The 17,558-nt window shown below is 49.8% G+C and overlaps 4 protein-coding genes across 4 annotated transcripts; all 4 read left to right on the forward strand.

Annotated features, from left to right (window-relative positions):
* Positions 1-1,811: 1,811 nt before the first annotated feature.
* GIQ15_01298 (uncharacterized protein) lies at positions 1,812-3,316 on the forward strand (the record flags this gene model as incomplete). The annotated part of the gene is made up of 2 exons (XM_033548715.1): positions 1,812-2,289; positions 2,625-3,316. 2 exons carry the CDS (start codon positions 1,812-1,814, stop codon positions 3,314-3,316), a joined length of 1,170 nt encoding a protein of 389 aa, XP_033409666.1.
* A 4,126-nt stretch (positions 3,317-7,442) lies between these two features.
* GIQ15_01299 (uncharacterized protein) lies at positions 7,443-11,270 on the forward strand (the record flags this gene model as incomplete). Its single annotated transcript, XM_033548716.1, has 1 exon — positions 7,443-11,270. One exon carries the CDS (start codon positions 7,443-7,445, stop codon positions 11,268-11,270), a length of 3,828 nt encoding a protein of 1,275 aa, XP_033409667.1.
* A 1,101-nt stretch (positions 11,271-12,371) lies between these two features.
* GIQ15_01300 (uncharacterized protein) lies at positions 12,372-14,354 on the forward strand (the record flags this gene model as incomplete). The annotated part of the gene is made up of 1 exon (XM_033548717.1): positions 12,372-14,354. The coding sequence occupies one exon, from the start codon at positions 12,372-12,374 to the stop codon at positions 14,352-14,354; it is 1,983 nt and encodes a 660-aa protein (XP_033409668.1).
* Positions 14,355-14,826: 472 nt separating this feature from the next.
* GIQ15_01301 (TPR repeat protein) lies at positions 14,827-17,208 on the forward strand (the record flags this gene model as incomplete). Its single annotated transcript, XM_033548718.1, has 5 exons — positions 14,827-15,051; positions 15,158-15,284; positions 15,370-15,670; positions 16,361-16,674; positions 16,790-17,208. 5 exons carry the CDS (start codon positions 14,827-14,829, stop codon positions 17,206-17,208), a joined length of 1,386 nt encoding a protein of 461 aa, XP_033409669.1.
* Between the last annotated feature and the right edge of the window lie 350 nt (positions 17,209-17,558).

The following is a 17,558-nucleotide window of genomic DNA, read 5'->3' on the forward strand; positions in this document are numbered from 1 at the left end:
CTTTATCCGCAATCCCTTTGTTTAGCAGGAGTACTTAAGTCGAGGAGGAAAACCTGGCTCTGGCTGGTGTATCACAAATGCCCTAGGCTTCCAGTGTATGGTTCGGTGGATTTGTAGTATCACTCAACCCGAGGGAGCGTTTCTTGACTGCGCCATCATCAACCTCCCGTCAGAGGGCCAAAAGCAGGGAGCGGTGATGACTGTATTCCAGAACGGTTGACACGTTGGCCGCGTTGCACAGAACGGCTATGATGCTGAGATATGCCGAATATTCATTCGAAGGACGATGGGAACATAAGAGCACTGTACGGAGTATATCCGTGAGGATCAGGAACATTTTCCTCCCACGGCCAATATGCAGCTAGATGGGATCCCTGCGATGACGCGCCACGGCGGAGGGTTTTCTTCGGCCATTTAGATTCGGTCTTAGGGCTCTGAAGACAACCCAGCGTAGGATTAACAAGCTGAGGGGCAGATATTTGATGCCTGGATGTCTGCTGGGTGTCTGCATGGAATCAACAAGACGGCAACACAGACAAAGGGGCTGTACCCAGGAACAAGCACGTAGCTCTGTAGAAGGATAGCGGTCCGTTCAAATATAGAAGCGTATAGACTGTTCATAGCCCAACTGCAGGTCGACCCGACCCTTTCCCTCCTCACGTTCAACAGCTGTCTCACGCGAGAATCAGAAATGCGCAGGTGCATAGCCTGGGAAATCCTGGCGGGCGAGGGGTACTTGTGTTTCTGGTGGGCTCCACGCGGGGCTGGAAGTACCAGGGAGCCTCCACTGTTTTGTCAGCAATGACGCCGGACACAGCCGCTTCCTCCAACCCTCAAATTTGGGGAAACCTCGCGACGTCACAGAACCTGCGATGCCACAGCTTCCTGTCTCCCACCAGCCAACAACACCCCAAAGACATAGTCAACAGCTGTCTAGAGACAGCGTCTGCCCTTCGATCCATAAACCACGGCCCTTTAGCTGCTCCTTCACTTCCCCGAGGAGCCCGCTGTCCTGAAGCCGTGTCCTGAAGCCGAGTTTTCCTGAACTCGCGCCGCGATTCTTTGTCTTCAGCTGCCATATCCTCCAACCTCGCCCCTATACCCAAATGCTCTCAGGCCTTAAAAACGGTGTTCAGATTAATATTCACCTCTTTAACTCCCCGTCCTTCAGCAGTATCCCTCAGTGCTGGAAGAAGGAACTTGATCTCGCGCAGTTTAGGCAAAGCAGGAATGACCAGCGGCCAGCAACCGATCTTGAGAGTTGGCTTGTTTCACGTTTGCATCGAGGCTGCTGAAGACTGTATCAGCGGAGAGACCGCTTGTTGATGGAAGTGAAGATAACTACCCAAGTCTAGATTTTTTCGCGTCGACAGAATGGCCTACTAAGGCCATCCCTTCCACCACCATGGTTTCTCCCCAGAAACCCATCTGGGGGAATTCCCCGTGTGTACTCGCTGTGGGCAACGACTCGGACGCTCCTCGCTTTCGACGTGTTCACTTCTCAAGCATTTTATCCTACAAAAAACTCGCTTTCACCTCGTCCGCACAGGATACCTAGGGTGTCCTCTGACATCGTCGACCGTTCCGCCAGAGGCGATATCAAACTCTACGTCGAGTAACACCACAACACCAGTGACCCCCAACCCCAGCCACCGGCGTTACCGACGCTTCACTTCCCCTCCTCAACAACTTGATACTGGTGACTTATCGCGGGGCTGGGAAGGACAGGAGAGCAGGAATATATATTTTTCTCGCTAGCCGAGAAGACCCCCCGCGCACTCCGAAGCAGAGACATTTCGATTTTGCAAGACATGTCCTTCCGTTGTGGCCTCTTCTTTGGTCTCAGTCCTCAGACAAACGCCTACTCTACCATCGTGACATACAAGACCGAATACAAGGAGCAAGCCAGTCCTCAATATTGTGCTATCATGTCGGCCTTTCACCATTTCGATCTGGGCGGAATGCGCCGTTTCAGCGCAGTCGACCCGTATCAGGGTCAGGATATACCTGACGAGCCCAAGGACGCCGAGACAACTTTTATATCCCCCGAATATGATGCAGCTACTATGGTGCGGTCTTCTACTCTTTCCTTCTCGGATTCCTCTGTATCAACCTTGCCAGACGACATGAAATCCGAGGTACAGCTTATGTTGAGGGAAAATGACCAATTTCGCATCGTCCAGGAGAACCCTCAGGAGCTGTTACAGTCCGGTGGAGAGAATGGAGATGATGAATTCAGTGATGGAACCGATATGGAGTCGTTCGGGTCTGTTGACGAACAACAGGGAAGTGTAGAAATCAGCCATTTGCCAACCACTGCCGAGGCTCAGGTTGAACACCCACTAATGGCCAAAGGATGCCGTAATGAAAATGGAGAAGAATGGAAGGACGAAGAAACCGACGACGATGAAGACGAAGAAGAAGAAGACGATGATGACGATGATGAAAACGATGACCAGAGCAACTGTGGTGACTACGACGATGATGAATTTGAGTCTGATGACTCTGATTCCGACCATGGGTCTTCTGTTGATGGTGACGAGATGACTGAAGGTGAGTGGCTAACCTATCCATATATGCATCTGTGGGTTCTTGATCATTCCATGTATACTGACTTCTTATAGATCTAGGGCTTAATGATGAATACTCCTTTATTTCCTTTTCACGCTCTGTCCACTTCGCTCCAACTCTTGAAACCGTGATTCCAACCAAAACATACGACTGGGAACTGGAGCCCCCTACCGAGCCACTACCATCAATGACTCTCCAAGAGAAGATTCAAATTGCCATCGCAGCAAAGGCAAGGTACTCGGATCCCGCAAACTTTGTCTTCGACGAAGACTACGAGGCCGATGAGCATCCCCACGACAGCATCGACCTCGACAAGAAGCTTCTAATAGCTTACATCAACGGCCTGCGTACTATCTCTACTCATGTCTGCAAGGTCATGCTATGCTCCCGCACACTCCCCAAGGACCAGAAGGGAACCGAAGGCGTGGAGCCGGACATCACCTTATTTGTCAACGAATACCTCGATAGGATCTCGAGCCTCCTCCTGGGTTTCTTCCCTAACTTATTTGACGAGGCCAGGTTTGTGGACATCCTTGAGTCTACTATGACGGCAGTGTCATTTGACGACGAGGACAAAGTGATCTACAGGCCCGGGCTGAAAGAGGCTCGAGAGCTTATTAAAGATGCCTTGGAGGATACGCTTGATGTGGGTGACATGTATATGGCCGATGACGTTACTCGGTGGCTCGCCAGTGAACTTATTGAGCCGCTCGGTCATCGGGCGATGGGGCTTGAGAAGAAGTGATAGTGTTGTCTGGACAAGACGAGACTAATGAGGACAGTGGATGTCGATATTTTCTTTCTTATTTCCCGTTGATGTGGGATACTTAGTGTCTCCTCTTCCTCCCACTAACTAAAAGCGAGGGTCCGGTTTTTCGTTCTATTTCTGCCTTACGATCTTGTGATACTTGGCTTTTGTCTTAAATTTCGCCTTATTTGCTCTGTTTCTGCTCCAGTTCTTCTTTTTTTCTAAGTTCAATGACATGCGGATAATGGAGATCTCGGCCTTAGTACCAATGGGAGAAAAAAAAATTCGAGTAAAAAGGGCTGTGGCGCGTTCAAACGTGTGAATAGTTTCTCTCTAGTAGGAAGATTGATGTGCGGAAAATCGCCACGCAGCCAACTACCACGAACTATCTATCCAAGCAACCGAATAATAGTTGAAGATCTTTATGATCTGCACCAGCATCATCCTTCGCTTTTCTTTGTTCGTCATTCTTTCTTGCAGACGAGTTCATGCATGCCATCTCCGAATAGCCCATTATGGATATCCGAATATTTGCTGAGACTAGAACTGGACCCTCACTTCTCAACGGCGCCCCCGTTGAACAGTGATACAGCCAACCGACTAACCAGATCGCTGGAAGCCAATAGGAAGGACGCAGATCTATAGCAGCCGTCGTTATTTCCTATCCTTGGTCTTAACATGGGGGTATTAAGCGGGCAGTATGGAGTAGTATGGCATCCCGATGACAAAGGATCAATCATTTGCGATAGATCGGATAAATGGGAAAGGTCTGCCTATTTCGTTCTTCTGCAGTTTATTTGGCTTGATATTGAAACAGGAGAGCTGGGAGTGTATATTAACATTAATGTACACGCAAATTAAGTATGCAATTGTATTAATCTATAGAGCATAATATATTGCTAATATATAGCGATGCAGCCCGGCTTGCTTCCGTGCAGTTGATTTAAGTACTGATGCACTCTCCGGCTAAGCCGTCGCACATAACTTGAATGCACAAGCATAACTTCTATAATTAGATTCGCTACGAACCTGCGATGAACTGGAACTGGAACTGTCTCTGAAGTGCATTGAGACATTCCTGACACGGCTAGAGGACCATGGACCATGCAGGAGGCATGTGTCAGACCGACAGGATACGGGGATGCCTGGGTTTCAAGATGCTCTTTTGCTCTTTGCGACTTGCCTACACGAGTTTCCGTAGAAGGTAAAAAATTAGTAAGTGCATTAGCCTGGCTGCAGCAGGTCTGTACACAGCCGGCCTTGACTTCTATATATGGCATGGGGAAGAGGCGGCTGGTTAAATAGTTATATGCACTGCGAGACTGGAGTGAAATCGTCGTCGGCCGCGGATGACTCCCAAGACCGGACTATGGACGGTGAGTGAGAAGGCAAGTTGAATGGGCGTGGCCAAGGATGGATGGATGGAGGGATGGAGGGATGTATATGTATGGGAAGTGCAAGGCTCAGGTATGCTTGCGTACCACAGGGCGATCACCGTCTTGAGCCTTGCAGAGTTCGAGTATCAACGGATAAAGTACGCACCGCAGCAAGAATGGCATGCTTTTGAGTTGCTCCAAGCCTTTCCTTCCATGGGAAGAGTTGGGCATCATATGCTGAATAACAACCTTGATACGGTCTCGGTCCGGCAGTGGAAGTCGCTTCTTGTATGTAGATGTTCCGGTAGAGAGTTGGCTGTTGGTTGTTGGCTGCGAATCCCACATTTTGGCAGTATGTCATCATTGACCAGAACCAGACATCAGTGCTGACGGATGACGGATGCTTCCTCCACAGCTCCGATCCGAGGCTGAGAAAAGACAGACGATAGTCCGGGCCAGAGTTCCGGCGTGAGATCTCACAACAGCCGTGGGTGGTTGCCTGGTCTATGTGACATGCTGTGTGGATTCCACCAGCGAAGTCTACTCGGGATTCTGTCAGACAGGCGACGGGTGACGGCCGTCGGACGAGAAACCAGCACAGGACAGAACGAGCATAGTTAACAACGGATCGAGTGATGGTGGAATGGAAAGCCTTGTCCAAGAATATAAGCATGATTGGGCCGGACAGGGGCTGATTTTAGGCCGATCGGAAAAAGCAAAGACTCAAAAAGTCAATTAAATAATATGGGTCCCTTGCGCAAGAGAAGAAGACGTGGAAGAAGAAAAGAAACGAAAAGAAAAGGAAAAAAAAAAGTTGGAAAAAAGGTAGAGAGACGGTTTCGCAGCTGATTGTGTGCTTGGTTATGCCGTCTCACAGCCTGTGTCAGCACTGCCGTTTGCTTGAATGGCCGGTGTTCCACAGGCTGAACGATAACGGGTGACGGTGAACCTCGTCTCGCGCAGTCACTGGATAGTTACTGGAGGGAATCGAAGCATGGATAAGACAAGTGTAGCCAAGTTGGGCAACGTGGAGGCGGAGCCATGTCTTTCTTTTTCTCTCTGTGTCGAGTGACTCCGGACATATCTCATACATCCATCCATTGATGAGTCTGGAGTATAGATGATATCCCTCCTGGAGTCCTCCCCCATGGGCTTAGCCATGCGTTTCGTTTCAACTTCCAGCCAAGGATTCGAGAAAGGATGGCCATCAGCTAGACAGCGCCAGTCCAGCATCAAAGCAGTCCCGGCAGGAGAGAGCTTCGACTATTCCCATCGTGCAGAACTAGTGGCCGCCATCGCGCCGCCCATCTGTGGTCCATGGTTCACTTGTAGCATAGCGTCTTCTCCATAGTAGCATAAAAGTACGGAGTAGCGTATTGGCGAGGACGAGGATCTGGTTCAGGGGCCCCGATCCATGGATGCGCCAGAAGGAGAGGAGCAGACCGGGAGGAAGAGCCAACGAAGCAGATCGCAGAGGGCCAGGGGAGCCCGCAGCCCGCAGCAGCATGGGGGGTGAATGGAGTTGTCGAGTCTAATCACTCTGGAGTAGATCTGGTTCGTATTTGTACGGAATAATATGCCGTGAATCAACGCAAGCCCCTTGCCATCCCGCTCCCATATGAAGATCGAAGATGCGTCTTGCCTGAGCACTGTCTTGTCTTTTTCCTGGAGGGAACAGAGTACCGCTTCGAAGGAGGAAGCGCCTCTTGGCCGAATGCTTTCTTTTTCGCCTCTCGCTGCTGATCATCGATATCTAACACGATACTGGGCGTGCTGGTGGAGAGAAACAAGCCCAGCAAGCCAACTGGGGACATCCTTACTCCAGAGTTACCGCGAGCACAGCGCTGCAGTTCCAGACACGAGAGAGACTCCACTGCAGGCCTTGGAGCACTGCGTCTCTTGACTGTACTAGCATTTGCGCATTCGAGGTGCTGGTGGTCGATAGCCGGAGGGCGAGAGTTGTATATATCGTCGGTGGTTCTGGCGGGAGGATTTTTGCCTCTCTCCCCTGAATCGCGACCCGCTACCTTAGCCTTACCTCCTCCTCTTCCCTTCTCATCTTCACACTCCCTCTCCTCTACTTCACACTCTTCCACTCCGTACTTTCGCTCACTCCTGCTTTCTCACCCGTCATTCATTACGCCGGACTACTGGCCAGCTGCAAAAGAAAAGAAAGGACATCGCTCCCCGCGACATGGCGGCGAGATAAACTCAAAACGCGGACGCCGGACGAGAAGCAGATATATACGAACATCAGCCACCCCAAGAAGCAAAGGGGGAAAAAGGAATATCTACTTTAATTAATACTCGTCCTTCGAGAATCCTCATATCTCTCCTCCGAGCGGGCACCGACACCCTCTCTCAATTCCGATCTTCTCGTTCCTTTCTCTCTCTCGTTTTTCTCCGCTCGTTTTTTCTTTGTGCTCGACTTTTGCTCTCTCCTGAAGACAGCCGGAACGCTTTATTCGGATTTATCTCTCTACGGGAGTTGTTTATGTAGGTTCCCTTCCCGTCGTCTGGTTCCTTGTCTCTCCCGTCTTCCCGCTGTCTCCGGGCTACGTCAAACCGTTTTCCCCTGGAGATCGTTGGGTGGGCACACCCTCTTTGTTTGGCAGAGTCGTTTTTATATCATCCGATCACCGAGATATATAGACTGATTATAGTTGGGCAGGTTATTCGAAATTCACGATATATATACAGCCAACCGAATGCTTGCGTGAAAAAGACAGTCCGGACTCCCATACAAGATGCAGGGCGACGCTCCGTCAGCATTCATGGTCGCCAGGCGCGCGAGAAGCACCAGTCTGTCGTTCGACCGTAATGCCAGTCTTGCCAGCAAGGCCGGCGTCCCATCGCCGCCACTGGTCCATCCTGCACCACAATACGTCGCTATTTCGGCGGCTACACAATTGATCTCTGCATCTTACGGGGTCAACCCACTAGAACCCAAGGAAGGGAAACCCAGCAACACCATCGTCACACCACCGTCACTCGTGCTCGTGAACGGCTTCCTCGACCATATACTATTCAACATCCTGCTGGCCGCGAAATCGACAAAACTATCAGCGATTAGGCCTGCTGTTTCGGATGTCCTCAAACCCAGATTGGCCCGTGCTGTTGTCTCCGCTGCAGATGAAGAGCTCAGCGAGTACATGGGTACAAGCGACGAGGAAGAACTAGCGGAATTCAGAGGCAACCAGGACCCCGCCGGCCATTTCGAATTGGAGCGATCATGGAAATTGACACGCTTACGATGTATGGTCTATGCGAGGCTGGGTGATATGGAGGAAGACGACGAGGAAGAACATCTACAGCGAGAAGGATTAAACGAAAATAACGGTCGTCCGTACAGGTTTGTGAACCATGTCGGGCTCCTTACACCGGCTGCAGCAATATTCCTTACCTCGATTTTGGAGTACGTCGCCGAGAACATATTGATTATTGCTGGCGAAAATTCCAGCACCAGGCTTGGGTTCACGAACGAAGACGACGAGAGGAAATACCAGGGTGGGCCGCTCGTGGTCGACGATGTGGATGTCGAGAAAATTGCTCTCAACCCGACGCTCGGGCGGCTCTGGCGTACCTGGAGGAAAAACCTTAGAGCCCCTATGCTCTCGCGGACGCTATCGCGAGAGTCCCTGGTACAACGTGGCTGCACTTCCAGGAATAGCACCCGCAGCAGCGTCGGTACTGTGGACACCTTCGACGGGTTCTCCGTCAACCGAAAATTTGCCTCCGATCCACCTGTCTCTGAAAACCCCGAACTCATCAACCCTGCCGAAGTGCCCCTGCCAATAAATGAGTACGATATTGATGAAATTGAGATGCCTGGTTTCACCTCACAGCTCGCCGTCGCATTACCTGCACGGTCAATGCGCCCCAGGAGCCTGTTCATCTCCAGCTCTGATATCTGCAGCACTCCTGCCTCTACAAGAAGCAGCTCACCGCGTGTGAAAGCCTCGCCTCGATCTAACAGCAAAAAATCACATTCTCGCTCCCAATCCCTCCCGCAGTCGATGTACGTTTCGCCTACCTTCCCATCTCCTACCCGAACGAAGCGTTCCGCGTCTTCCGCCGCCGAGTCTCATGATGAGCATGAGATTCTCGAGAGTATGCCCGAAGCGGAAGAGCCTGAAACTGAAGAGTCCAGGGAAGGAGAACAGCAGGCTGGTCCTGATTCTACCCCGGAACTCAATAACAACCAGCACTACCGCCCGGCCATCGCCAGAAAGATGAACCGTCATTATTCACTAGAGGCAGACGTCTCTCCTCCAGGCAGCGAAATCGACGACACAAACAGTGTTGTTTCCTCCTTACATACTGGACACGAAATGTCACGGCTGTATTCTAACGAGTCTGCGGAATCTGCCCGTGTGCCACAGGAAAGTGGTCATTCGGCCCGCATCACGACGTGGGACGACATTGCGGATGGAAATCCAGCATACTATTCCTCTTCGTCTCTCACCGACGATGAACAACCGAGCAGTGTGTATCGGGCCAGAGAGAGGAAGTCATCACGATCCCGAATGGCACCTGCTCCACCTACGAGTCACCCACAGGAAGACATGTCATCTACTCAAGGCACAATTGTGGAAACATCATTTATCTCACATTCCTCTCGCTCTACCAGTCAGGGACCACGACTTACTCCTTTGGCTGAGGTGGCCGACAGCACTCCTGTGCAAGAACAACATCCCTCCATCCAAACACAGCAACTTGCTGACCAAGTCTCTATATCCGGAGATAGCGAACGCTCTGCCACTCCACGAAGCCGGCCATGGCTCACAAAAATCAATACCAACTGTTCCACAAGAACGGCTCCTTCTGTGTCTCCAGGCTCAGAACGCGCTGCTGTTCAGCGAGTCACACCTCCGCCATGCAGCATCTCTCGAGATTCGAGCAAGTTGCGCAGGTCGGAGAGCACAGGCAGTCGACGTGAGGGACGCCCAATTACATCCGGCTCTGGTGTGTCGCAGGGCTCAAGCAGGATCATTAAGGGATTAAGCAGTCGACAGCCGTCGGACCTCTCGGTGTCTGTGAGAGGGTCGTCTGATGGCAGCGGCAATGGGTCTACGGCACTTGAGGATCTACTGAAGAGCGATGAGACGATTCATTATACCTTGACACCGCGAAACATGAGGGAGATGGAGGAAGCCGGTTCGCCCCGATGGGCAGCTACCCGACCAGATCTCACCGATTCGTTCGATACCAGTTCAATAATCAGCGGCAAGCATAGTCGGAAGACTGTAACACCTTCACTACGCTCTCCTTCTAAATCACCATCTACACAGTCTCCACTTGCTCGAAACCCGCCCAGCCCACCTCCAAAGACGAAACTGACTGCTCCACAAGCAAGAGACGCCAGAGCAGACAATACATCGGTTAGAGATTTCGCAAACTTCATCCGTTCCACAGGACCAGATCAGGGGTTACACCCAGCCACAGCCCAAGGAAATAACAATGTTCGCATCGCCAAATCACTTCCAAACTCCCCTGCGACAACAGGCTCCTTTTCGCCTAGTATGCTTGCTCCTCCAAGGGCATCACGAGATACCACACCTGGGACACGAAACAGACCTCGTCTGGAAGCCCGCCCAGCCGTCCTAGTTAGGGATAACAGAACATCTGAGCTCATCGACTTCATCCGTGAAGGTCCACCAGATCCTCAGGCTCGTCGCTTGCAGCAGAAGACTGTCGCTCCCTTCAGAGATACCATGAACTCAGACGATTTCCGTTCCTTCACCCCTACACGCACTGATACTGTCACCGGCGAGAGTTCGATGCCAAGCACTCAGGATGGTTCGATGGTGGCTAAATCCGTCGCTTCAGTGAACTCGCGCACCGCCCTAATTGACACTACCAACCGCTCTAGCAGCCGAGCCCATCAGCCTATCAGACCTTCTCCCACTTCAAACCCACGAGGAAAAGAAGGTTCTGCTCCCGCTAAAACGCGGCGACGAGTTAAAGACCCATACGCCATTGATTCAGATAGCGAGGACGACTACGATGACCAAATCGAGTCAACAAAACCAAAGGAAGAAAGTCTCGCAGAGTTTCTAAGAAACGCTCCCCCGCCTCCCCCGCCTCAAAAGCCTCAACCTTTCTCCATCAACGTACCAAAAACCGACGTCAAGCGACAAAAGTCTATGAGGACGCGTATTATGCGAAGCGCGACTCTAGATTCCAACTCGCGAGACTCACCACGTTCTTCTACCGCCACCCCACCCCCTATTCCTAGACTCGTCGACCTCCCCTCCCAGCACACCCACCCCGGCAAGCCACATGCATCTCTTAGTTCAGGGTCGTTTGTGGCTACAGTCCACGCGGACGAGCCCGATAATCAGTGGCACTCCGGTGGACGGTTGCCAAAGGGGATAGCGAAGGGCGCTGGTGCCGACGGTATATACAGAACTAACAAGTCTGAGACTGCAGCATTGGCAGATTTCTTGAAGAATACCGCTCCTCCACCCGCACCGGCCGTGAGCACTATGTCTTCTGTCAGCGGAATGAAGACAGGTTCCTCTGGCGGCTGGACCTTCAAGACCTTCCTACGAAAAAAGAAACAGGTGGTATAAAACCCAACCTGCCACCAATCGCATCACATCGCCATTCATTCCATTATCCAACGCCACGTTTCTCACTCTCTTTTTGGAAAATATTTACGTTTCCTCTGTTGAAATGTTCTACCACCTTTTTAATTAATGAAGACGATTTTCGGCCCCCCGCTACACTATACCATTTACTTTTATTTTACTTGTCTGATTTCTCTTTCGCTTTCTCTTTCTCGAAAACAAGGGCGGGAATGTATATTTTGTTTTATCAAGTACCAGCCTTGGCCATTCTTTCGACTAAGCAATAGTCCAGCAACTTTTATACATACGTCCTGCCTGAGCCAATTGGTTTTTTTGCTTATCTTGCGCATTTAGTTTTATCAATACCCTCGATCTACGCTCTCTTATGCACGCAGATGTGTCATATTTTCTTTCCCAGCCCTTACTTTCTACTTATACCACCAACCTTTTTCTCTTAATATCACTTTGGGCCTTATTTTTTGTTATATAATACTTACCTTTATCATAACCATCATGGTGAGATGCAAGTCATGAAGAATCTTTTTATCTAAAAGCAGTATCTATTTCCTAACGGTTTTGTGTCTTGTTCGTGACTATCTACTCTCCAATTCCTGTTCTTTTGTAAGATCGACTAGTCACGTGTACACTAAATTAAAAGCACCCGCCTCACTTGTTGCTGTCTAATTGACAACCAATTCTTTCTGCATTTCTTCAGGCTAAAACTTCATGGCCGCCAAATAATTATTGTAAGGGACATATTACAATACCTAAGGGTTATCAACTGTTCAATTTCCACCAGTGATAAATTAGATGCCTAGCAGATTGATAGCTAGTGCCTTTATATTGATAAACAAACAGCCTGTTACCTTACTTCATACGCTGCCCCTGCTTGAGATCGACTCCATCCCAGGAAATAGCAGAGGTGTTAGCAAAGGGGATGAAGTCTACTATACCTCTGTGAGCAGCATAAAGAGGGAACTTGACGTGCCACCAGCAGCTAGATGACACGATTCGTTGTGGTGGCTTTTTATTCTATCTTCCTTTACGGGTGATATCTAGCTACGTTCTTTCAAAGTTTCAGTGCAATCCACCGCTCTCTGACATATGATGGCCGCTTCAACGTCACTTCTATCGCGTTCTCCCTTAGAAAGGCTACCGTTGCTTGTCCTCGACTTAGTATGCGAATACCTCGCGGATATTGACTCTAAACGACGCAGTCTCTTCGCCTTCTCCTTGACAAGCAAAACCTGTTGCGATGCCGCTGCAGTTCAGAGGTTTCGACATGTTTACATTGAATATCAAGGATGGAAAAAGTTGAAATGCGATTTAGAACGATGGAACGAGATTCTAAATGTCAAACGGCGCGTACGATATGTGCGCAAAGTGGAGGTCGCTAACGAGAGGGAACCGCGCTTCTCGAAAGTAATTAAATATAAGACGGCGCTCACGGCTGAGAAGGTATCAGAAGAGGAGGCAGAAATAGGAGGAGTACGCTGGCAAACTCCCGAAATTACCGTTTATCCTCTGATGTTGAATTCGTGGATTCTCACGGAAAAAGAAAGAGAAAAAACCGATGAAGCCTGGTTACCACTAGCTAAGTTTATCGCACAGTTACCAGGCCTTAGGGATTTTATCTACTCGTATCCAGCTCAGATCCCAAGATGTATACTGTCAGCGTTACATCAGTATCACCCAAACAGTCGTCTTCATATATCCTCGTTCAATTTTCGGAGTCTATGCCAGGAAAAGGGCCGCCCACGCGATATTGACCCGGACGAATTTGCACTTGCAACATCGCCATGTCTATACAGTGTCACTTTGGGGTTTTCTCCCTATCGCGCATCTACACATGTGAATTATAATCATGAAGCCGTATTACAGATGGTGGCAACATTGGCACCAAAGCTCAGGCATCTGGATATGTGGAATCTTGATGTTGGGAATGCAATGACCATGGAAGGCTTTGACCCCATGGAAAAGCCACCATGGCAAGGGTATTTTGCGGATAAACGAAGACTGCCCCCGACGCCTCTTAGAGCGATAGGGGCCCTTCAGAGCCTCGTTCTATATGGCGAGTTTTTAGATGACATCACAAGCTGGGATGGCTACACAGATTTCTCGAAGCTACAGTCTCTTGAGATAGGCGGTTCTATCCAACCTGAAGGGCTGCAGGCCTTGAAAAAAATGGCTGAAAACAGTCAATTTAAATCGCTTCGCACACTTGGTCTAGATTCATACTCCCTTCTGGACGGAGATCGCGCACACATGGACGAGGCAACAAGCCTTCTGCTACAAAATTTACCTCCTCTCAGAGATCTGAAGTTAAAAGGGTTTGTTGCTGAGGAAACATTCTCCTCGATATTGAATCACCATAGGACTTTGCGCGAGCTTCAGTTCCTACCAGCTCGGGATACGGTGATGGTAGTGAAACCATATGTTGTATCATCCGAACACGTTCAGAGGCTCCAAAAAAACCTACCAGACCTGCAATATGTAACTCTGCGGATTCCTCGTACAATGAGCGATGAAAGAGAAGTGCGCATCTATCAAGCCCTTGGCAGATTGCGGCAGCTAAAACGCGTTTCTTTACTCCTCGATTGCTCAGACACCCATGCTCCATACACTTTTGGTAGAGCTGCTCCGCCGCCGCCTCCCGCCCCAGAGACCTTCCTTAACGCCGCCGTCGACTCGACCCTTGCGCTCTCCATCTTTCGTACCATATCCGATGCTAATACACTTTCCCGTTCTACTGGCTTGCCCTCATTCCAGTTCCTTCAACTGCAGGTCACTGGATATGGTGAGTTCGGCAACGATTGGGAAATAGGCCTGGAAACCCTTATAGAATTCATTGCGCGGCCATGGGTTTGTACGAGAGACCCTAGGGAGGGTCATGAAACCGAAGTTACTGTGAGAGAGGTCAACAAAGAGCAGAGAATTGATGAGATGAATAATTATGATATTCCATACGGAAGTATTTTTGACGACATCGATGAGTACACAAGTGTTTGGAAACAAATTTGGCCCACCAAAACAGGAAATTGGAGGGAAGATTGGTCAAGCGTCCCACTGGCTGAAGGGGTGGAATAGAGCATCCCATTCCAGGAGTGCCTAGGAGCCCTATAACATGTGCTGCAATAGTGAATAATTGCTTAACGCTCTGAACCGAGTCGCAAGAAGTGAACCAGACGAAGCGGATAGATATCATAGATCTTGGTGGAGACGTTGGCACAAGATATAATCCCATAATTATAATCGTATGTCATTCTGAAGCCACGGCCATTTCTTGTTTGTAGTATCGAATTCTCATAGATCTACTGTTGTTAGGATGGTATAAAGTTGGGGGTTTGTGGAAGGCCGGACTATCGATTCTCCGTCCATCTGCGCCAGGGACAAATATACGTGACCCTGAATGTTTGGCCTCGAGCAGCAAGCTCGAGCAGGCGCATATCCAGATAGCGAACGCATCTCCTCGACCGTTGCCCTTGTTCGTTCTCCTCCGCCGTCCTCTTTTCTCCCCATCCTGCCGTTTCCTGGCATTTAATTCTCGACGAAGACCAACATGCGGCGGGGCTCATCCATGGGGCTGCGGTCTCTCGAACTTCTCACCCTGCTATTCACCTTCCTTATTCCCTTTACGTCCGCCATACATTTCGATCTTATTCCGGGCACACATTCGGGAAAACATGAGAGATGTATACGGAACTTCGTGGGCCGTGACCAGCTCGTTGTCATCACGGCCACAGTAAGCGGTCACAAAGGTGATGGACAGGTTGTGAATATGCATGTACGTTGCCAACTTCCACCGCCTTTTATAAATCTATTCATTCGCAATTGCATAAGGTGCGGTACTGGAAAATAAAGGCTAATTGGCTCTCGATTGGATGGAATAGGTCAAGGGTTCCCTGGGTGACGATTATGCCAAACCAAAGGACATAGCCGGCGAAATCAGACAGATGTTTACAGCTAGTGCCGACTCCTCGTTCGATGTCTGCTTCGAGAACCTCCTCTCCGGCCGAAGTGAGCATATTACATCGCCTTCTGCTCTTGAAAACATTACATACTGGAACTCTGGCTAATTTTCTCCCACTTTCCCTCTTTACAGATGCTGGCAACAACCCTTCTCGTCAGGTCGAATTAGACATTGATATTGGTGCTGATGCACGCGACTGGGATGCCATCAAGGTCCAAGAGAAACTGAAGCCAGTTGAGGCCGATCTACGCCGCATTGAGGCAATGGTTAGTGAGCTTGTTGCGGAAATGGACTTCATGCGCGCACGAGAGCAGAAGCTCCGAGACACCAACGAGAGTACGAATGAGCGAGTTAAATGGTTTGCTTTTGGCACAATGGGCATGCTGGTTGGCCTTGGTGTCTGGCAGGTGGTCTATTTGAGAGCCTATTTCAGGTAAGCAAATTCATGCATAGATGACCCTTGTGCGTTGTATAATTTGGTAGATGCACGATTGACTGACTATTGCGACTGATCCATATAGATCGAAGCATCTTATTTGAAGCATCATAGTAAAGGTTTTGGTGAATGGCGAACTTTACCCTTTTTCACCAAGGGTTTTGATGAACTATCCTGTCTGCTCGGATTTTTTTGAGCAGCGTCTTATGTCACCCGGCTTCCTACTTCTTTCCCTAGATCTTCACCACATTTTACTTTCATAATGATGAGGAAATACGATTTGTAACTATGTCTGCCATTCAATTACGTTCAAAAGCTGTGTAAAAGTTTTGTACCCTGGCACATTGTAGTGCATTGACCATGATCGAAGGTAAACGTGCAACTGGCCAGTCCTATTTAATGCTCCAGAAGCACCCATCTAGCAAGTATGAAGTTTTCTCGTAGAATAGTAAGCTGAAGAATATATCGAAGGTGGCCTTTAATATGGGAGTTGGAGCTATTAAGTGGATGCAAACATGTCAAACATCGAATGATGTCAAAGCCTCGGGATTTTTATCGCAAACAGTCAAGGCATGGTTAAAGGCCGTTTATCTTCACAAAGACATATCAATTGCAGCTCTCCTTGAATACAATGGCTGCCGCGAATAATATATCTCGATCGTTAAGGCAGGGGCTGGCTTCGTGCAGCCGCCGTTCCCAAGTTCCCTCGACAGCTCTCTCACCAACACCGCGCGCGTGCTTCTCAAATCGTCGCAATGCCAGCATACCCTACGCGAACAAATACCCAATATCTAGCCTAGGCTATCGGTGTTTAAGCTTCTCTTCGCGATTGAGTAGCAATGGGAGCGCGAAAAACAAGGCTGGGATGGCGGATGAAGAGCTTGCGGCCGGACAAACAAAGGGTGAACTAGAGGTCGGGGAGATGGAAGGCATTACCTTTAAGGTAGAGCCTCTAAAGAGGAAAGGGGAAGATGACAGTACGAAGAGAGCGAGGCTGTTATGTGAGTGTTCTCTCGATGCTTCCATCCATACTACGCCAATGCAATTACACCAGCACCAGCATGCCATATAATCACCTTGTAGGTTCAGACGACTAATAAGACATTGCCATGATAGACCAGAGCCGCAAACGAGGAACTCTAGAGTCAGACCTGCTTCTATCGACATTCGCATCTACATATCTGGGCAAGATGACGAGGGCCCAGCTGGAGGAATACGACCGGTTCCTGGACGAGAACGACTGGGACATCTACTACTGGGCAACACAGGAGGCTCCATCTGAAGGAACTGAGCCTGCCTCGAAGCCCAAGGACGAGCTCACGGAGACATGGAAGAGCGGTGCTGCAAAGAGCGGCGAGTGGGCGCAGACGGTGGGAGCCTTCAAGCCCGCGTACCGTCCTGTGCCCCAGCGCTGGGCCGAGTCGGAGGTGCTCTCTCTACTGCGCCAGCATGTCCTCAGCAAGCGCGCTGGCGAGGGCGAGGGAACCGGCGGTGGCCTGGGGAGGATGCCCAACATCGAGCTCTTCAAGTCGTAGCGCCACTGCCATCTGTACAATAGTGAATAGACTCATCGTATTCTTATGTCTTGTATCGCTGTAGTGTAGATGTATCTGTATATCATTGTATATCGTATATCATTATGTCGTTGTTATATATCGTGTCGTTGTATGTGTAGTTGTAGTTGTCGTAGTTGAGCTCGCTTAAACGGTTAGGGTTTAGCGCGCACAAAGCGTTTAGGGTTTGCGTGGCCGCGGAACATCCTAACTTCCTGCGATTTGTGTGAAGGCCGCAGAAAAGAAAAAGGCACAACCTCCTCTGCTCGCCTCCATCCCCCTCCGTCCACCGCACCCTCGAGGATTTCCGAGAGCATCATCCAGACGAGCTC

The sequence above is a fragment of the Arthroderma uncinatum genome (genome assembly GCF_011692745.1).
Source record: "Arthroderma uncinatum strain CBS 119779 chromosome Unknown scaffold1, whole genome shotgun sequence".
Lineage (NCBI taxonomy): Eukaryota > Fungi > Ascomycota > Eurotiomycetes > Onygenales > Arthrodermataceae > Arthroderma > Arthroderma uncinatum.